Below are 22,001 nucleotides of genomic sequence, written 5' to 3'. Positions count from 1 at the left end.
TCCTCCTAAACCGATTCTAGGTGCTGCACTCGGTCATAAACTCATAACCATAACTTTAAGTTTGTCTGGACGACTCCTCCTAAACCGAAGGGCCGATTTCAATGAAACTTCACTCAAATATAGAGTACCATGTGTAGATGTGCATGCCACTTTCTTGTTCTCAAATTTATGGTTGCTATGGCAACTGGTCACTTAATTCTCTTTATTGTGAACAACACATATTTTAGACATTTTGAATTTCAGAAATATCGGCATGCACAGGTTATCTTAGCTAGCCTCTAATTAACAGTTCCAATTCACCATTGACTTGTGCAGATTGCGAGGGTATTAGTCAGCCATCCTGGCGACAGTTCTAGTTCATAATATGTTGTCTCCCAAAGTGAGACTATGGACTTTGGTGTCGCTTTTCTGGCAGTATTACACTTTAAAAATAATTGCTCAAAAAATATAAGTCCAGCTTTAACCAAACATAGCGGAATATCATCCACAATCTATGGTCCAGTGACTGTGGAAAAATTAGGAATGCTGGGAATCTTGGTTTTAAAGTTTTGCATTAAGCTGATCAGTTTCTCAAAAAAAAGTGCCACCATTATTTCAACCAATCCTGAATTACAATGTTGCATTTTAGTTTGAACATCTCAACACACACCCTACAGATTAAATTAATTAAATTTTTTGAGAAATTAATTTAAAATCTTTATTGCCCCCCCTAATTGATTTACAAAGTTAGTTAGTATATAGCCAAATCGGAATGAATTGTATAATATATATCAGATGTATTTTCAATCCACATTTCAGAAGGTGTAACTGCAGTTAGATGAGAAATTACGATACTGACAAAGTTGGACAGACAAATGTATTTATGTGTGATTCTTGTTTTAGATGTGTCGTACTTGGCTGAATATTGCGGACTGTCAGGAGCAGCGGGGAGACAAATATGCAGTTGTAAGTGACTCTCTTGTCAAAGGCTTCCACTGTGCGAAAGAAGCCAAACATAGGAGATTGCAGGTATGATATTGTCAGACAGAAACTTTCTCAAATATTCAAGCTTACTTTTTTTGTGTGTATCCGAGTCTATTAGGATATATCCACACTGACAGGGCTCAAAGTGAATATTTTACCAGGTGGCCTATATTCTTTAGCTCAGTATAACATTCTCTCTGTAACTTTTCCAATTGTGAACGTCATTTTAGCATTGACTGCAACCTTCGACAGGTTAACCAAATCGCAAATTTACACAATTTTTTAGTGGCCATGCAGGCACCTTATAGGTCAATAACTGGTCGCCTATGGTGAATTTAAGGCGCCATGGCAACTAATATAGTCGCCAATTTGTTCTTGTTGGCTGTAGGTGTTGCTTTGTTGCTGATCTTCTGTTTATCTCTTTGTTGTAGGTGTTGCTTTGTTGCTGATCTTCTGTTTGTTTGCTGTAGGTGTTGCTTTGTTCTTTTTATTTCTTTGTTGTAGGTGTTGCTTTGTTGCTTATCTTCTGTTTGCTGTAGGTGTTGCTTTGTTGCTGATCTCCTGTTTGGTTGGTGTAGGTGTTGCTTCATTGCTGATCTTCTGTTTGTTTGTTGTAGGTGTTGCTTCATTGCTGATCTTCTGTATGTTTGCTGTAGGTGTTGCTTCATTGCTGATCTTCTGTATGTTTGCTGTAGGTGTTGCTTCATTGCTGATCTTCTGTTTGTTTGTTGTAGGTGTTGCTTCATTGCTGATCTTCTGTATGTTTGCTGTAGGTGTTGCTTCATTGCTGATCTTCTGTTTGTTTGCTGTAGGTGTTGCTTTATTGCTGATCTTCTGTTTGTTGTTTGTTGTAGGTGTTGTTTGTTGCTGATCTTCTGTTTGTTGTTTGCTGTATGTGTTGCATTGTTGTTGATCTTTTTATTTCTTTGTTGTAGGTGTTGCTTTGTTGCTGATCTTCTGTTTGTTGTTTGCTGTAGGTGTTGCTTTATTGCTGATCTTCTGTTTGTTGTTTGCTGTAGGTGTTGCTTTGTTGCTGATCTTCTGTTTGTTGTTTGTTGTAGGTGTTGCTTTGTTGCTGATCTTCTGTTTGTTGTTTGTTGTAGGTGTTGCTTTGTGGCTGATCTTGTTTGTTTGTTGTAGGTGTTGCTTTGTTGCTGATCTTCTGTTTGTTGTAGGTGTTGCTTTATTGCTGATCTTCTGTTTGTTGTTTGTTGTAGGTGTTGCTTTGTTGCCGATCTTCTGTTTGCTGTAGGTGTTGCTTTATTGCTGATCTTCTGTTTGTTTGCTGTAGGTGTTGCTTTGTTGCTGATCTTGTTTGTTTGCTGTAGGTGTTGCTTTGTGGCTGATCTTCTGTTTGTTTGGTGTAGGTGTTACTTTGTTGCTGATCTTGTTTGTTTGCTGTAGGTGTTGCTTCGTTGTTGATCTTTTTATTTCTTTGTTGTAGGTGTTGCTTTGTTGCTGATCTTCTGTATGTTTGCTGTAGGTGTTGCTTTATTGCTGATCTTGTTTGTTTGCCGTAGGTGTTGTTTTGTTGCTGATCTTGTTTGTTGTTTGTTGTAGGTGTTGCTTTGTTGCCGATCTTCTGTTTGTTGTTTGTTGTAGGTGTTGCTTTGTGGCTGATCTTGTTTGTTTGCCATAGGTGTTGCTTTGTTGCTGATCTTCTGTTTGTTTGCTGTAGGTGTTGCTTTGTTCTTTTTATTTCTTTGTTGTAGGTGTTGCTTTGTTGCTTATCTTCTGTTTGCTGTAGGTGTTACTTTGTTGCTGATCTCCTGTTTGGTTGGTGTAGGTGTTGCTTCATTGCTGATCTTCTGTTTGTTTGTTGTAGGTGTTGCTTCATTGCTGATCTTCTGTATGTTTGCTGTAGGTGTTGCTTCATTGCTGATCTTCTGTATGTTTGCTGTAGGTGTTGCTTCATTGCTGATCTTCTGTTTGTTTGCTGTAGGTGTTACTTTATTGCTGATCTTCTGTTTGTTGTTTGTTGTAGGTGTTGTTTGTTGCTGATCTTCTGTTTGTTGTTTGCTGTATGTGTTGCATTGTTGTTGATCTTTTTATTTCTTTGTTGTAGGTGTTGCTTTGTTGCTGATCTTCTGTTTGTTGTTTGCTGTAGGTGTTGCTTTATTGCTGATCTTCTGTTTGTTGTTTGCTGTAGGTGTTGCTTTGTGGCTGATCTTCTGTTTGTTGTTTGCTGTAGGTGTTGCTTTATTGCTGATCTTCTGTTTGTTGTTTGTTGTAGGTGTTGCTTTGTTGCCGATCTTCTGTTTGCTGTAGGTGTTGCTTTATTGCTGATCTTCTGTTTGTTTGGTGTAGGTGTTGCTTTGTTGCTGATCTTGTTTGTTTGCTGTAGGTGTTGCTTTGTGGCTGATCTTCTGTTTGTTTGGTGTAGGTGTTACTTTGTTGCTGATCTTGTTTGTTTGCTGTAGGTGTTGCTTCGTTGTTGATCTTCTTTTTATTTCTTTGTTGTAGGTGTTGCTTTGTTGCTGATCTTCTGTATGTTTGCTGTAGGTGTTGCTTTATTGCTGATCTTGTTTGTTTGCCGTAGGTGTTGTTTTGTTGCTGATCTTGTTTGTTGTTTGTTGTAGGTGTTGCTTTGTTGCCGATCTTCTGTTTGTTGTTTGTTGTAGGTGTTGCTTTGTGGCTGATCTTGTTTGTTTGCCATAGGTGTTGCTTTGTTGCTGATCTTGTTTGTTGTAGGTGTTGCTTTGTTGCCGATCTTCTGTTTGTTGTTTGTTGTAGGTGTTGCTTTATTGCTGATCTTCTGTTTGTTGTTTGCTGTAGGTGTTGCTTTATTGCTGATCTTGTTCGTTGTAGGTGTTGCTTTATTGTTGATCTTCTGTTTGTTGTTTGTTGTAGGTGTTGCTTTGTGGCTGATCTTCTGTTTGTTTGTTGTAGGTGTTGCTTTGTTGCCGATCTTCTGTTTGTTGTTTGTGTAGGTGTTGGTTTATTGCTGATCTTCTGTTTGTTTTTTGTTGGAGGTGTTGCTTTATTGCTGATCTCCTGTTTGTTTGCTGTAGGTGCATGTTTTAAAGACTTTGTTAGAAGTCCAGAAGGCTTATAAGCAGTCTACCAAACAAGTAGCAGAGAAATGTCAGCACCTTAAAGAGAAGTATGATGTGAGCAGCGACCTTTCTGAAGAAGAGAATCAGGATTCACAAGGATCTGATGATGACAACATAAGCATTGACCAATTGACAGAGTCAGGTATAGGATACTTTTGATTGAAGAAGGAAAATGCTTTCAAACTGTTTGTTTCTGTTTATATAATATTACAATATGTTTCATGTCATTCTTCAAATGGTACATCCCATGTAATATCATTATTCATTGTAATTTCTTCCTGGTCAGAAGCTATCTCTCTCCTGGTTTGATACTTTTTTTTTTGTTAACCCCCTTCACAGTTAGATTTATTGATTATAAGCGACTTTCACAATATTTAGCTGTTTTGCTAAAAAAAGAGAATGCAGCAACGTTTTATTAAAACAAAGTAATATTTGAGGTCTGGAGAATATTGTAAATGTTAGTGGCTTGTTAAAAGTGTCATTTCTGACCATTTGATTGCTTTTAGAAAAAAGTTCTGATGATGAAGAAAAAGTAAACCAAGTAAGCATGCCAGTCCGTGGTATAGCCAAGAGAGTTACTACAAAGGTAAGTTTGTCTATCACCGAGACAGTTACTACATAGGTGAGTGTGTCTATCACTGAGACAGTTACTACATAGGTGAGTGTGTCTATCACCGAGACAGTTACTACAAAGGTGATTGTGTCTATCACCAAGACAGTTACTACAAAGGTGAGTGTGTCTATCTCCGAGACAGTTACTACAAAGGTGAGTGTGTCTATCACCGAGACAGTTACTACAAAGGTGAGTTTGTCTATCACCGAGACAGTTACTACAAAGGTGAGTGTGTCTATCACCGAGACAGTCTCTACAAAGGTGAGTTTGTCTATCACCGAGACAGTTACTACAAAGGTGAGTGTGTCTATCACCGAGACAGTTACTATAAAGGTGAGTGTGTCTATCACCGAGACAGTTACTACAAAGGTGAGTGTGTCTATCTCCGAGACAGTTACTACAAAGGTGAGTTTGTCTATCACCGAGACAGTTACTAGAAAGGTGAGTGTGTCTATCACCGAGACAGTTACTACAAAGGTGAGTGTGTCTATCACCGAGACAGTTACTACAAAGGTGAGTGTGTCTATCAACGAGACAGTTACTACAAAGGTGAGTGTGTCTATCAACGAGACAGTTACTACAAAGGTGAGTGTGTCTATCACCGAGACAGTTACTACAAAGGTGAGTTTGTCTATCACCAAGACGGTGCTACAAATTAAATGTGAGTGTCTATCGTGGAGACAATTAATAAATAGCTGTGAATTTAATCATTGTACTTGATATTAGATAGAGTAGTTAAATCATTTTTAACTAACATGTACTGTCATTCCTGCTTTGTTTATATGATAATTTTCAGGTGAATATTAAGGCTTGCTGATCTGGTGTATTAAGGTATGGTAGCATGTGAGTCACATTTCTGGTTGAAATAATTATGATTTGATTTTTTCAGAGAAATGAAAAGGGTGAAACCCCATTACATCGGGCATGCATTGAAGGAAATCTGAAAAAAGTCCAGAAGCTTATTGAACAGGTAAATATTTTAGTGTGTGGATATTTAATAGTTTCTTGAATCTCTGCAATAAATAAATTGAAATATCTAATATCGGCAAGATTACATTAACATATCAGGTGTTTTTCTTTTGAAGTGAATTATGTTTTGATGGTATACTTTGTTAATCATTTGATGTCCCTAGTCCCACATGGCGTGTGCCCTACAGTAATTGGTGTCCTTCTATCCATCCATCTATCATAGTACTTCTGTTCCTGGAAATTATCTTGGAACTTCACTTGGAGTTACACTGTGATGTGCGGCTGTACAAAAGGAGATTAAAAACTTCTTTATGTCAAGGTCAAGGTTGCTGTTACTTAAAATAGAACAGGGAATATATTGTCAAAACTTTATGTCCACCACTTGGATAGTCTTGTAACTCAAATGTGTCATAGACCTTAAATAAAATTTGTTATTAAAGATACATCATTTAAGGTCCTTACAGAAGGTTTAACTTTCTGAAATATTGCATGATGGTACATTTACATGGGCTATATAGATGTCCAATACGGGCTTTGAAAGTTACTTAAGTCAAAAATGCATCATGAATTGTAGGATCTTTACACGATGGATTGTACTTTGATATGCAGATGTACATTAGAGGTTTAAAAACTTACTGACTATGAGATAAAGGTCTTCTTTTTTTCTTTTTTTTTTTTAATTGGGTGGTCATAGTTCAAGTCAAAGTGTCAAAGGTCACACTTACTTGCAACATATCTCAAGAAGTCCTCAATAGATTCAATTCACCATGATAATATGTATTTGTTGCAACATTTGGACCATACCCGGTATAAGTAGCACTATTAATGTAACTGTAGAGTTTAGCTCAGGTTAAGAAACTGACACATTGGTGGTGGTGGGGGGGGGCTCTCCTTGTGATATCACAGAACTGATGCAGACTTTATAGTGCTACTTCATTTAAGCATACTGCTGAAGACAACTGACAGGACACCTCACCTGGTCACATCATACTGACAACTGGCTAACCCATTGTCCCACTCCTAAAATGCTGATTGTTAAGTAGGAGTAGAGACTCATTTTAGAGACTCTGATATGATTGGGCCAGGGAACAGAACCCAAAGCCTTCTTCACAGGGGCAAATGCTCATCTAAAGGCCAAAAGTTAGGCACTGTCAAGGGAGACATTAGGAAGAAGAAACAGTTCAGAAACCGGAGAATAAATAATATCCTAAATTTAGTCAATTCTTATGATCATGCCAGTAGGGCAGCAGCCAGCAGGTACAATTCTTTCACTCTACCTGCAGGGCATTTCATGTTTATCAAAAATTTGTTTAAAAGGTAAAGTGTGTATTTGATAAAGGTAAAATTACAGGGCATGATAATATTTACATTGTAGCAGTAATTCTTGGAAAGCAGTATTTTAAATTATAAATATGTGAATGGATACAAGGAAACTAGTGGAGGAACTAATAGTTATGATTGAAATAATGTTCATATACTTTGAAGATTAAGACATTTGTTTTTGAGGAATAAAATTGGTATTATTTTTAATAATTTCCTTTTATTTTATGGGAATGGCTATACATGTATATTGAACTTTTGATCTGAATGTTTAAGGGGCACCCAGTGAATCCTCGAGATTACTGTGGCTGGACTCCACTCCATGAGGCGGCCAATCATGATCACTGTGAGGTTGTTGGCTTCCTCTTGGAACATGGAGCGGCGGTGAACGATCGTGGAGGACAACATTGTGGCGGAGTTACACCTCTTATAGATGCAGCAAACTGTGGTAACCTAGAAGTGATGAGGGTCCTGATTACACACAAGGCCAACACACTGGCCAAGGATGATGAGGTTCACAGATTTCACAAAATTTTTGGCTGAGCAACAAATTTCGAAAATATATTTGCATAAAAAATAATAAAAAGTTGTAGGTAATCTCAGGTGAATTATGAATCATGTCAATGTTGATGCTAATAGGGCACAAGGGTCTGTCAGATTCTTCAAGAGGGACGCCATATGTGCATACCCAGCAAGAATTATGAAATAAAGATATTACTTAAATTTAACTTTATATACCACAGTATTGAAATAAATGTTATTCTAGCATGGCCATGTAATACCAAAGTGTGTTAGGAAATTTACAATCAGCATAAATAATCACTGTGGCTAATCTATGTGATTTAATACTCAATATTAAAGTGTGACTCATAACTGGGTAATGCCAATGGTCCTTGTTTGAATCTACACCAGCAAAGTTTTATGTTCAGTTATATCAGATAAAAATTGGAGTGTGTTCAGACTCAACATTGTGACGGTGTGAAGCCATTAGCTGTTGTGAAATTGCAATAATGATTTTATTGTTTACAGGGTAACACAGCTCTGTCATGTCTCAGACAGTGGCGTGAGAGGTGTGACAGTGCCTTGGAGAGTCATGAACTAGTGGCTTATGAAGAGCTACACCAGTTGCTGAGTTCATGTGTTGGAGAAAGAGGTATTTATAGTAACATTGTCAGTAGTTATCATAACATACATTGCAATCTGCTGTCAAATGTCTTTAACTCGCAGTGTTTTTAGCGTCAAGGTAATATGAAATTTATTAAACTAGTTCATTAATTTGACATATCAAATTATTTAACAAGTTTTAAAAACTCCATATTGCATCGATATTGAGTATAAAATTCTATTCATCTCATAACTTATATTTACAAGAAAACAAGCGGAAACTCCCAAATTTATTTGCCTTTAAACTTGCTACTTTCGACTCAAACAGTAAGTTTTCCACCATCATCACCTTCGTGTGGTGTCTCTGCAACGGCATTTGTTTATGACATCACAATAATGTTATTTGACAAGTGCCTTTTTATTTATGACAGAATGCACTAGTTACATGATACCTACATTTTCAGGACTCTTTAAAGTTTTTAAAGTTCCAACAACGAACCTCACTTTTTTCTGTCCAGTCCAAAGTGTCCATACTTCACTTAAACCCTCCTTTTTACTTTAACAATTGTGATACATGTAATATCAACTGTTTTATTCTAAGTGACAGCAGCTAGTAGATCTACGAAGGATTTGTCCTTGGAGTTGCCTGACCTGTTGGGGAGGAGTAAAGCTCAGAGAAGTACTTCACCAGAGATGGGTTCCCTCAGCAGACCAGCCCGCACAAAGAAGAAAAGGAGCTTTAACATGAGGTAAGCAAACAGTATAGAGAAGTGCTCCACTTTTAAGCTCACAAGCCAAAAGGGCAAGTGAGCTTATGTCATGGCACAGCATCTGTTGTCTGGCCTTCGCCTGGCTATCTATCTGGTATCAACTTTTCCATTTAAACAACTTTGACTTGATAACCAAGAGGCCAAGAGACCTAATATTCGGCCTGTAGCAAGTTCGGATGAAGGGCTACAAAGTTTTTAAATGAATGAAGTTGACCTACGTTAAAGTCACAGGGGTTAAATAGGCTAAACTCTTTAAACAACTTTTCAATAACCAAGAGGCCCAGGGACTCAAATGGACTAGAATATTTCCATGACTTCTTTTCGATAAGTAAAGGGTCCAGAGACCTGAATTTTGATTATAGTATGCTTGGATGAAGGCTTGGAGGTTTCACTGGATAGTAGGTGAGCGATTCGGGCCCTTTGGGTCCTTGTTGATATCTCAAGTGGTCGTTTTGTAATTGCCTTTTGTCCTTCCATCCATAAACAATTTACATTTTGGACTTCTCAGAAACCCATGCACCAATTTCAATTTGCAAAAACTTTCAATGGGCTGTCATGTTCCTCATAGAGCGGGGGTAAAATTTATTATAATTTGTATAGGAAAATGATACTTTTGAGCATCATTTGTTGATTTACTATTAGAAATACAGTTGGTTAAAATTATCAGTATGGGATGGCAGTTTGATGGTATGTACATATTGAACCTGACTGACCACCAGGGGGCCGCAGTACCTCAGTAAAATCATCAGCCTTGTAACCACAGCTGAAGATCTGATTTGCATGGTTCAACTCTCCCTACCCTTGTTGGTTTGTGTTTCATGGGAAGCTCAGAAATGGGCCGGTCATGTCTTGGTTGTGTCCTTGGGCTAGACACTTTACAATATTTGCTCTGGATGGCATGCAACGGGGCGCCCATATGTTGTTCAGTGAGGTAGTCACCAACTGCTGCATGGAAAACCCTCCTCAAAATGACCCTGGCTGTTTATGTAGCGAAAAAAAACCTGCAAACAAAAATTGACCACCAGGGGTTGATGGGCTGGGCCAAAATGGGTCAAATAGCATAAGTGAAATATATCAGAACTCAAGTCTTACTATAAACAATGGCTCAAGATGTAGTTGGTTTTGTTTTAAGCTCACCGGTTACGAATAACCGTGAGCGAATGCTGTATCCCCTGCGTTTTTGGAAGGCTTGTAAGTCCAAATGTATACACCTCACAACCTTTTAATTTGGTTTATACATCCATTAGAGGTCTAGGAGTGATATTATGTGGCGTACAATTTCAAAATGACATGCTTATACATACATAAAAAGTGAGTGCATAGTGTGATTGCTGCTGTCGGTTAGCTTCACAATCATTGATGGCACTTGCTATGTTATGACATTGCCCATATCTCTGTCTGTCTGGTGTAAAAACTTTGTTTGTCAAGAGAGCTCCTCTTTTGAGATCTCTTTGAAATTTGCTATATATGATGTGAAGTTGTGGCTTTTTTTGGGAAAGAATTTTGATTCGACTATTTTTGCGAGAGTTATTCCCCTTTGTTTATTTCAGTATTTCATATTTTGTCCAGAGCGCTACTCCTATATTTTTTTCAACCAATTTCTTTTCAAACTCTGAATGCATTATAGTCATGATATAAAATCTGTTTCGGAAAAAAAAAGATTTGAAGTAATTTCTGTTTGTTACATTTAATACTTGAATCATATCCGGAGATCTCTTATAGCTTTCAATTAATTTCTTTGAAACTTGGTAGGCTTTGAAATATAGGGGTATATATTGTTTAGCCCTGTGGTACTCTTGTTCATTTCTATGGTTTTCAGAGAGTTATGCTCCTTTTAATATCCTTGTATGAAATTTGTCCAAACTAATGCTGCTCACGCAAGATCTATCCTTACTGTACATAACCCAGTACCTTTAGTTGTTCAGTCTTATATGGTTTCACTTACAAAGAAATAATGAAAGTCAGAGTTGTGTAATTCTAAATTTTTTCTAATTCCAGGAGAACGATGTTGTCCGACGATTCTGGTGATAGTGATACAGAAAATGATGGAAGGTAAGTAAGAATTTCATTTTCCCCTGACAAAAGATACAAATGATAATTATTACTACTGTCCCTGTGGAAGGTCACTTTGGGTCAAAATGTGCCATGTGGGATAATCCTACTTGGCATGCTTCATTTAGCATAAAATCTATGTGGGTCATTTAGTATTTTGTGGAGAATATGAGTACATTTCTCCATGCCATGGGGGTCAGGATAATCAAACTTGTGGTTAGTAAAAAAAAAAAAAATTTCAACCAAACTTCCATGGTCAATGTATCCATTTATATACTTTGTTCAAGAGGATGATTCTGACCCATATTTTAAGCTTGGCTCATAAGTGTTGGGATTTGTCAACTGACCCTCATGTATTTGGTTTTAAACTAGTAGTAGACTTACTTGGTTTTCAGGCTAGTGCACATCTCATTTAAGAGTGCCACATTTCCAATATATCTTAAAAATGATTTCACAAATAATCAGTGATGCACAAGCCGAAGTCTTTAAAAGTAATCCAAAATATCGGTCCACATGTCAGTTTTACTGGTTAGTTAGTCATTCAACTAACCAAAAATGTTTGAATAAATGACAAATACAGGCAAGTGATGGGAAAATTATAATTGATTTACCTTGTGTAATTGATAGAAGAAAATGGGCAGAAGACGCTAAAGCAAACTAAAGTAAAACACTTAGTATTATTAACCAATAACTGGTTGTGAATAATAAACAAGATATATGATAATTTCAAACAGATTTCTGTTATTTTGTGATAATGCTGATTTTCATTGAAAACAAAAAATCCCCCCCTCATCTCATTTTTGCAGTGATGCAAGGTAAAAAAGGCTTTCCTGCTGCATATCTTTTATAATGAAATTTGCCTGAGTACCGTGTAATTGATTTTTTAGGTCATCTGACCCGAAGAGTCAGGATGACCTATAGCCGTCTTGCTTCGTCCGTCGTCGTCCGCTGTGTGCCGTCTATATTTTTCACATTTTTGTGCTGAAACTTGCCAGAAATGATCCTGAGATGGTCCTGATATGACCAAGTGTTGTTTTTTGGGTCAGTCAGAAATCCAAGATGGCCACCATGGCAGCCACCTAGAAAAACACATTTTAAACTTCTTCTCCAGTTCCACTGGTGTTGTTGAGCTGGAAATTGGTGAGGATTTTTAGGAAGGAGAGCTAACAATGTGTTGTTATTTTTCGGGTCAGTTAGAAATCAAAGATGGCCGCCATGGCAGCCATCTTGAAAAACACATTTTAAACTTCTCCAATTCCACTGGTGTCATTGAGCTGGAAATCATTGAGGAGGTTACAGAAGGAGAGCCAACAAAGTGTTGTTATTTTTTTGGCCTCATAAAAACTTTGATATGGCAGCCATGGTGGCCATTTTGTAACATGATTGCGCATTTCAAATTTTTTCTCAAACTTCATCAGTGGAATTCAGCTCAAACTTACCAGAAGTGATCCTGAGATGGTTCTGATCAAGTGTTGTTATTATTTGGGTTGATCCAAAATCCAAGATGGCCACCATGGCCAACAGTGCCACTATACTTGCTACAGAGAATGCATACAACGATAGTATAAGAGTCAGATGACTGTTAAGGCCAATGGGCCTCTTGTTTTTAGCTCACCTGGACCGAAGGTCCGGTGAGCTTATGTCATGGCGCAGCGTCCGTCGTCCGTCAACATTTACTTCAAATCGCTACTAGTCAAGAAGTTCTTATTGGATTTTGACCAAATTTGGCCAGAAACATCCTTGGCAGAAGGGGAACAGATTTTGCATAAATGGTGACTCTGACCCTGGAGCGGCCAAAGGGGCCCAATAGGGGAAATAGAGGTAATTCCTTTAAATCGCTACTAGTCAAGAAGTTCTTACTGGATTTTGACCAAATTTGGCCAAAAACAACCTTGGCAGAAGGGGAACAGATTTTGCATAAATGGTGACTCTGACCACCGAGGGGCCAAAGGGGCGGGGTCCAATGGGGAAATAGAGGTAATTCCTTTAAATTGCTACTAGTCATAAAGTTACGAATGGATTTAAACCCAACTTGGTCAAAGACATCCTTGGGGGAAGGGGAACAGATTTGGCATAAATGGTGGCTCTGACCCCAAAGGGGCCAAAAGGGCGGGGCCCAATAGGGGAAATAGAGGTAATTCCTTTAAATCGCTACTAGTCATAAAGTTATGAATGGATTTGAACCCAATTTGGTCAGAAACATCCTTGGGGAAAGGGGAACACATTTTGCATAAATGGTGACTCTGACCCCAAAGGGGCCAAAAGGGCGGGGCCCAATAGGGGAAATAGAGGTAATTCCTTTAAATCGCTACTATTCATAATGTTATGAATGGATTTGAACCCAATTTGGTCAGAAACATCCTTGGGGAAAGGGGAACACATTTTGCATAAATGGTGACTCTGACCCCCCGAGGGGCCAAAAGGGTGGGGCCCAATAGGGGAAATAGAGGTAATTCCTTAAATCGCTACTAGTTATAAAGTGATGAATGCATGCATGTTCTAAAAACAATTCTTGAGGACTTTCAGACCTTTAGAGAGTCTGGACTTCATTAATCTTTAAAGCAGTTCGGATTCCCACACTATAACCATATATAGCATTGTTAGAGATTTACAAATAAAACAAATTCAATATGAACATTATTTTGACATTTGGTCCAATCCAACCAGGTGAGCGATACAGGCACCATGGGCCTCTTGTTTTTCTAGAATTGTACCTTGTAAAGTTGATTTTTCATTACTTGTAGGAATAAGACATCTCCACCACCACTGGAAGAGGATGATAGTGAGGAAATGTACCCTAACCCTTTATCACAAGTTCCAGAAACATCTAATGCCACTCAGTCCTACAGACAGGCTATCTATCAGGTAGGGAGCAGTGCTATACGGCGCAAGACACCACAGCCATCGAACTCAAGTCAAACTCCTCGACAAAGCAAAGACTCAACAGCCTTGATTTCTGTAGAGGAATTTGTGGACGATGATTGGTTAATTGATGATCTTCAACCAATGAAACGAAGGAGGATTGATATTGATAAAGTATTTTCTACAAATGGTACAAGAAACAAGAGTTCAATAAAGGAGAAAAGAAATGTTATAGACTCTGAGAGTGAAGAGGAAACTAGAGTAGATGATACAGAGGATACTGGTTTGACTGTTACTCAAATCATGCCAAATGTTAGTTTAGACACAAACATGGAGAACTCGAATGATAATGATGACTTAATACTGCTGAATGAGGATTTCTCTGATGAGTTACCGCCCCTTACATTGTCAACTTCTCGGGTTAGTAGAACTAATGTACTCTCACCTATGCCTGATCAGTCCACGGAAGCAAACACACGTGCTTTGGCTAGTAAACCAAGACAAATGAGGATGACTCAATTTGCAATTCGACATACAGACAGCTCACAATCCAGCATTCCACCAGAGGTAAACTCTCAGATGAATGGGGTCAGTTTGACAACAACCCCAGGTCAGGTCATGAGGGTCAAGGTCAGAGTCAAGGACAAACTCCTACTTGTGCCAGCTCCTAATGGGTAAGATATAAACTGCTCTTACTGTATTTTGATATGTATACCAGTACATGTATTGATATTGAGCAACTCAGTTGAAGGTGGAACTACCTGAATTAATCTTGAATAATGGTAATTTTTAGCTTACCTGCCCGAAGGGAAAGTGAGCTTATGCCATTGTGTGGCGTCCATCATCCGTCTGGCCATTTGGCCTTAACTTCTTCCTTTAAACATCTTATTCTCAATAACCATGAAGCACAGAGACCTGATATTTGGTCTATAGTATGCTGGGATGAAAGGCTACCAAGTTTGCTCAAATGAATGACCTTGACACACATTCAAGGTCACATGTGTCAAATAGGCTAAAATCTTCAAATAACTTCTTCTCAATAACCAAGCGCCCAGAGAATTGATATTAGTCATCAAAATAAAACAAGAGTATATATAATTTGTGTATACAAAATGAAACAAGAGTATATGTAATTTGTGCAAGCAACGAAAAATGATGTTACAAATGAGTGATAACCTACACACAAGTGACATGGTAGACATGGTGAGTAGATCAACAGTCTAACTTCCTGTCATTCTAACGAATAGAGTTACCATATTACCATGTAGATATTCAGTAAAGAAGTTTATACTCATTCTTATAACGGCTGGCAGTAATGATATGACAACATACCGATATAAGATTCATATAGTCGTAAATCGTCATTTTATCGAAGCAGCAGTAACAGCCATGTGCTCGGAAAAGCGTTGTGTGCAAATGATCAGCAGCTGCTTCTGGTCCATGAAATTTGAATGAGTATGGAAAGAGTTAAACCAGTGATACCTGTATTAATGTATAGAAATGTTGTATGGCTTTCTTTCATTGCTGGCTCTTTGTTTTACAGTGGGGAAGGAAAGTCTATTGGATGGTTAGCTCAGGAGTCGTCCCAGAGATATTACAGTCTTTGTGGTCTACGTCCCTTTCTCACTCTCACAACAAAGGACGGAGCTTTCCTTGCTCCTGATGACCCCATCAGTCTTGTCCTGTCAGCAGATGAGGAGGTAATAAGATGCATTTGTCTTGATTACTGTTTAATACATACAGTAAAACTCACTTGTGTCGAACACGGTTGAATCGACAGTACGCGTGCTGATTTTGTATCGAAGGTGAAGGCCACAGTCAGTGTTTATCGGCTGCATAATCATGCATTGCCACGATCTTTTGAACAGATTAAAATCATCCCGCATATCTTTGTTACTATTGCACCGTCGTATTCAGAATTTAGGCATATATAAGTAAATCAATGACAGACAGGTATTTTTTATTTGCATTTTTTGATGGAAGAAATGTAATTTATTGTTTACTTTTTCCTTAAGTTTTCGGCGGCCATGTGTATCAAAACAGAAAACAGAACACATATTGCTTTGTAGACTAAAACATGCACATTTTATTCTTAGTTATGTATACCTGAACATTTTACTTCACCTGTGCACCTGTTTAAACAATGGGATGATGTGCGACTGACAGCCGGAAACTAACAATAGGCTCTAGTAACACCGTTACAGCTGATCGGTCACACTCGGTCAATCAGGCGAGGTCAGCAAATTTTACCTGAGATAGCATGACGCCTCGATGTTCGACACAAAAATGGAAATTTTGGTATAGTTTAGAAGGGAGGGACCACAAAATATATTCGACACAACTGCAGTATTCGATTCAACAGTGTTTGAATCATCCATGCTTAATTTGCTAAGATAAAGAAGGGAAAAAATCGGGACCGAATGAAACGTTTGACTCATCCGATGTATTCGATTCAACTGTGTTCGACACAAGTGAGTTTTACTGTATGTACTCTATGGAAAAGGTGGTTCCTGGCATATCTTAAATACTCTATGGAAAAGCTAGTTCTCATCATATTTCACTTTTATGACATGGAGTTAAGCTGTGAGAATAATTCCAAGTTCAATTGAACCTCGTGATCTCAAAGTCATTGGGGTCATGAAAAAACATTGCAATATCTGAAGTATTCACGGTAACCGAGTATATTTGCTATATTATTCTTACTGTCAGAACTGAATTTTTACTTCGAGACCAGCATAGTCTTCAAGTTATCAGAAATAGAGATAATAATGTTTGACTGTGCATGTATTGGCACAAACTATTGTAATGTGTCACCATATTATGTAACGTGATGCAACTTATCTAGGGAATAAAATGTAAAGTCATTACAATTGCTAATCTGTATTTAGTCATTTACATTCACTGCAAATCAGAAAGTAAAATCTGAGTAAAAACCATCATGAGGAAGCATTATCATACATTTGTACATTTATAGACAGGAACCACAACTCTTGTCTTTTATAGATCATTATATTGTCTCACAATGTTTCTGGAACTTCAAAAAGTTTTAATTATTCTCTTGTTTGTTATCAACAGGTCCAAGGGAGAGTTGATAATTGGGATATGCCCCCCTTATCCCAACGGTATGACCAGGCATGCAGAACACTTCAGGCTGGTAAGCTTATCAATGCATTTACTATTAATATCTCTGAAATGTAACACATGTATTCACTTTCAACTGACGTTGGCATGGAGAGAATACCATATAGCTTTTTTATGTGCCTGTCAACAACAGGTCGTGTTATGATATACCCTGCTCTGTCTGTCCGTTAACTTTTCCTTGTAAGTTCTCTCTGGCCTTTATTTATTAACGGATATTATTAAACTTGCTACAAATATTCTATGGCAAAATAGCTCAAGAATTTTATGGAATTTTACCAAAGTTATGCCCCGATTATTGCCAAAAATGTGCATTATTTCTTATTCAATTCCTCTAAGATTCTATTCACTACAACAAGAAGCAGTTATGTTCAACAAATATAAGGAGTTTTCATACGCCCGTTAACGAAGCCATATTTTCCTGTGGTAGCTTTTCCTGTGATGGGCGTATACTGCTCCCACTTGTGGAGCTCTTGTTTTCCTTTTATTTTGATCTAAAATTTCATTTTGACTTCACTCAAAAAAATAAAAATTTGATTTATTCAATCTAAAATTTGTCAACTTTTAGATATAAAACTATCTAAATATTAATGTTATGCCTTGCGAAGACAAATATCAATTACATGTTCCAACGATCAGAAACAATTACCCAATTTAATACGTCACAGTCATTATGCCCCCTGCAAAGTAGTAGACATTAATTGTTGTAATTATCAAGCAATTATATGAAACGTATCACATTTCCAATACCTTTGGTAGCTCCATTCATATTGAGGTCATAAGGTCAATATCTACATATGTATAAAACTTGTTTCCACTATATCACGATAATTTTCATTTCACAATGTTATCGCAGAATTCATACAGAGGTCACAAGGTTACTTTCTACATATGTTGAAAACTGGGCTGCGCTGTATCAAGGATAACTTTCATTTCATCATGTTATTGTAGAATTCATTTTGCTATAACAGAGTAATAAACAGATAATTTAACATGAGCTCCTTGATCTGTAGGAAGCAGTGATACATTGATTGTCGTGTTCCAGTGAGTTACAGAAATGTGAGGACCATCCTACAAGCCTGTGATACAGGGGGTAATCTAGAACTACAGAATTTGGCTCTGAGTCCAGCCCAAGTCCTCCCAGTGTTCAGAGCTATTCAATGTCAGTCTAACCTCAAAGATCTCAATCTTACAGGTATGTCTTAAATAATACCAAAATATGTCTTAGTACAGCACCAGGATCTCTATCTTATAGATATGTCTTAGTACAACACCAGGATCTTTATCTTATAGGTATGTCTTATAGTACAACACCAGGATCTCTATCTTATAGGTATGTCTTAGTACAACACCAGGATCTCTATCTTATAGATATGTTTTAGTATATAGCACCAGAATTTCTATGTTATAGGTATGTCTTAGTACAGCACCAGGATCTCTATCTTATAGGTATGTCTTAGTACAACACCAGGATCTCTATCTTATAGATATGTCTTATTACAGCACCAGGATCTAAATCTTATAGATATGTCTTAGTACAGCACCAGGATCTCTATCTTATAGATATGTCTTAGTACAGCACCATGATCTCTATGTTATAGATATGTCTTAGTACAACACCAGGGTATATTATCTTATAGATATGTCTTAGTACAGCACCGGGATCTCTATCTTATAGGTATGTCTTAGTACGACACCAGGAACTCTATCTTATAGATATGTCTTAGTATATAGCACCAGGGTCTCTATCTTATAGGTATGTCTTAGTACAACACCAGGATCTCTATCTTATAGATATGTCTTAGTACAGCACCATGATCTCTATCTTATAGATATGTCTTTAACCCTTTGCCACATGTAAGCGCCTCTGGACGCCTTTACCCCTTGCCACATGTAAGCGCTTCTCGACGCCTTTGCATTATCTCCATGTAAGCGCTTCTCGACGACTCTACGTTATCTCAATGTAAGCGCCTCTCGATGCCATGCCGGTTCGGTAAACTTAGACATGGAAAATCCCATGATTGAGAGCGACACCTATCTGGAAATCCCTGATACTATTTTAAGAAGATATCAATGCATCGACCAATCAGATTTGTACACGTCATTCATACGAAAGTTTTTGAATAAATTAACCTAGAAAGTGTGAGTCATGAGTGTAGAAAAGTGTGACAACAACGAGGCGTGATGGCGGCTGTGGCTACGATTTTGCGCGACGTTTTTGACGACGATGATGATAATTTAGAGTTCGATGGCTTTGGACCTGAATACATTGAGTCAGATATTGAACTTAACGATGTTCTAAATGAACTGTCAACAGATAACGAGTACGAAAATGAGGACGAACGGCGACTTGTTGTACTGCCGCCATTACGTAATGTTGACCGAGATTTTTCGCCGATCACAGTAAATGATTTTGTTAGGGAAACGGGGCCAGTACTTCCAGAAACTTTTGATGTTGATACTGCAGGTCCCATTGATTATTTCTACCTTTTCTTCAATGAGAATCAGTTTTCCACCATAGCTCGACACACTAATAACTACGCTTGCTGGCATTTGAAAAACGAAGGTAGATTTGACCCAAAATGGTCGGATACACATTCCTTCGTCGCGACATCGGATATAAAATATTCTAGGCTTAAGCCTGAACTGTTGAAATACTCTTGTGAAAACTTTGAAAATTCAGTTTGCTTCATTTGGGAGTTAATGTTGAATCATTTCATGTACAGGAATTCAATGAATTATAAATTACATTGTCAAAATATTTTGAAATTTGTCTGTTCTGTTTGTATACAGCTGATTTCGTGGTTATGTGTTGTTGGTTTTATAAAGAAAATAGCACAGAATTAAAATTTAAGAAATTCTGAACATAATTCTAACTTACTAAAAATGTCTAAAACAACTATTTCACTTTCAAAATTAGGTTTAGAAAAATTAATCAAAACAAAGCTTGATTTCTCAAAAACTGCCATTGAGATGGTGTATGTATATTTCAGTCAGCGCAATAATGTTGCATTGCAACAATGTATCTTTGCACTATTGGCACAGAGTGCTGAAGTGTTATAACCTGCATGTGGCAAAGGGTTAATAGTACAACACCAGGGTCTCTATCTTATAGATATGTCTTAGTATATAGCACCAGGAACTCTATCTTATAGATATGTCTTAGTACAGCACCAGGATCTCTATCTTATAGATATGTCTTAGTACAGCACCAAGATCTCTATCTTATAGATATGTCTTAGTACAACACCAGGATCTCTATGTTATAGGTATGTCTTAGTACAGCACCAGGACCTGTATCTTATAGATATGTCTTAGTACAACACCAGGGTCTCTATCTTATAGATATGTCTTAGTACAGCACCAGGATCTCTATCTTATAGGTATGCCTTAGTATATAGCACCAGGATCTCTATCTTATAGATATGTCTTAGTACAGCACCAGAGTATATTATCTTATAGGTATGTCTTAGTACAACACCGAGATATCTATCTTATAGGTATGTCTTAGTACAACACCAGGATCTCTATCTTATAGATATGTCTTAGTACAGCCTAGGATCTCTATCTTATAGGTATGTCTTAGTACATCACCAGGATCTCTATCTTATAGGTATGTCTTAGTACAGCACCAGGGTCTCTATCTTATAGATATGTCTTAGTACAACACAAGGATCTCTATCTTAAAGGTATGTCTTAGTACATCAACAGGATCTCTATCTTATAGATATGTCTTAGTACAGCACCAGGATCTCTATCTTATAGATATGTCTTATTACAGCACCAGGATCTCTATCTTATAGGTATGTCTTAGTACAACACCAGGATCACTATCTTATAGGTATGTCTTAGTACAACACCGAGATATCTATCTTATAGACATGTCTTAGTACAACACCAGGGTCTCTATCTTATAGGTATGTCTTAGTACAACACCAGGGTCTCTATCTTATAGGTATGTCTTAGTACAGCACCAGGATCTCTATCTTATAGGTATGTCTTAGTACAGCACCAGGATCTATATCTTATAAATATGTCTTAGTACAACACCAGGATCTCTATCTTATAGGTATGTCTTAGTACAACACCAGGATCTCTATCTTATGTCAAATGATTTTTATCGGCAGTTAGATCCCAAGACCTATAGATAATATAATTATATAAATTGTATGACATTGTGCTCCTTTTGTGCAGCAGTTTAGTGAAAATGTCCAAATATATTGACATATGATTATGAACACCAAAAATGACAACTCGCTTAATTCTAACTCTCGGATAACTCAAGGATTTCTTGTGGTCCCGTCGACTTCGAGTTAACGAAGTTTCACTGTATATATATATCTATTAAAAAATCCCTTTGTTTAAATGTTATGATGATAATTGATGTAAGAATGGGGTATTGGCATTGTTATATATTTTGTATGACCATGATGATAGTGACTGACAGTAATGATGAGGTTGTGATATGTAGTGAAATAGTCATGAAATGCTGATGGTGTAGTAATGTTAAGTGATGCGACGATGATATAATGATGATGATGTAGTGATTTAATTTATCCATTTTTGTTTTGTTATCAATTGGGGTGCTTATTAGGCGTTATCTTTGTCAGTATAATATTATCTTGTGGTTCTAGGTAACCGAGTGGGATTCTGTCAGTATAATATTATCTTGTGGTTCCAGGTAACCGTGTGGGATTCTGTCAGTATAATATTATCTTGTGGTTCCGGGTAACCGTGTGGGATTCTGTCAGTATAATATGATCTTGTGGTTTCAGGTAACCGTGTGGGATTCTGTCAGTATAATATTATCTTGTGGTTTCAGGTAACCATGTGGGATTCTGTCAGTATAATATTATCTTGTGGTTCCAGGTAACGTGTGGGATTCTGTCAGTATAACATTATCTTGTGGTTCCAGGTAACCGTGTGGGATTCTGTCAGTATAATATTATCTTGTGGTTCCAGGTAGCCGTGTGGGATTCTGTCAGTGTAATATTATCTTGTGGTTCCAGGTAACCGTGTGGGTTTCTGTCAGTATAATGTTATCTTGTGGTTCCAGGTAACCGTGTTGGAGATGCTGGGTTGGAGGGACTTTTGAGTGTGCTGGCTTCACTTCCCAATCTTACCTCTCTTTGTCTGGCTGGAAACAGAATCACT

General features: G+C 37.5%; 1 protein-coding gene across 1 annotated transcript in view; it reads left to right on the top strand.

The window, feature by feature from the left end:
* Positions 1 to 21,998, top strand: part of LOC117318768 (tonsoku-like protein) — a gene marked incomplete at its 3' end in the record, with an annotated part of 23,261 nt that extends 1,263 nt beyond the window's left edge. Inside the window, exons 2-14 of the mRNA XM_033873717.1 lie at positions 883 to 1,008; positions 3,975 to 4,161; positions 4,526 to 4,605; positions 5,522 to 5,602; positions 7,198 to 7,434; positions 7,951 to 8,074; positions 8,627 to 8,774; positions 10,794 to 10,847; positions 13,592 to 14,383; positions 15,253 to 15,409; positions 16,785 to 16,863; positions 17,893 to 18,042; positions 21,904 to 21,998. Of these exons, the coding sequence (XP_033729608.1) occupies positions 883 to 1,008; positions 3,975 to 4,161; positions 4,526 to 4,605; positions 5,522 to 5,602; positions 7,198 to 7,434; positions 7,951 to 8,074; positions 8,627 to 8,774; positions 10,794 to 10,847; positions 13,592 to 14,383; positions 15,253 to 15,409; positions 16,785 to 16,863; positions 17,893 to 18,042; positions 21,904 to 21,998 (2,310 nt within the window). The remainder of the gene's footprint in view (positions 1 to 882; positions 1,009 to 3,974; positions 4,162 to 4,525; positions 4,606 to 5,521; positions 5,603 to 7,197; positions 7,435 to 7,950; positions 8,075 to 8,626; positions 8,775 to 10,793; positions 10,848 to 13,591; positions 14,384 to 15,252; positions 15,410 to 16,784; positions 16,864 to 17,892; positions 18,043 to 21,903) is intronic.
* Positions 21,999 to 22,001: the final 3 nt, after the last annotated feature.

This window comes from Pecten maximus, unplaced genomic scaffold (assembly GCF_902652985.1).
Source record: "Pecten maximus unplaced genomic scaffold, xPecMax1.1, whole genome shotgun sequence".
Lineage (NCBI taxonomy): Eukaryota > Metazoa > Mollusca > Bivalvia > Pectinida > Pectinidae > Pecten > Pecten maximus.
Note: the sequence above shows the minus strand (reverse complement) of the source record. Positions and strands in the feature narration are given on the sequence as shown.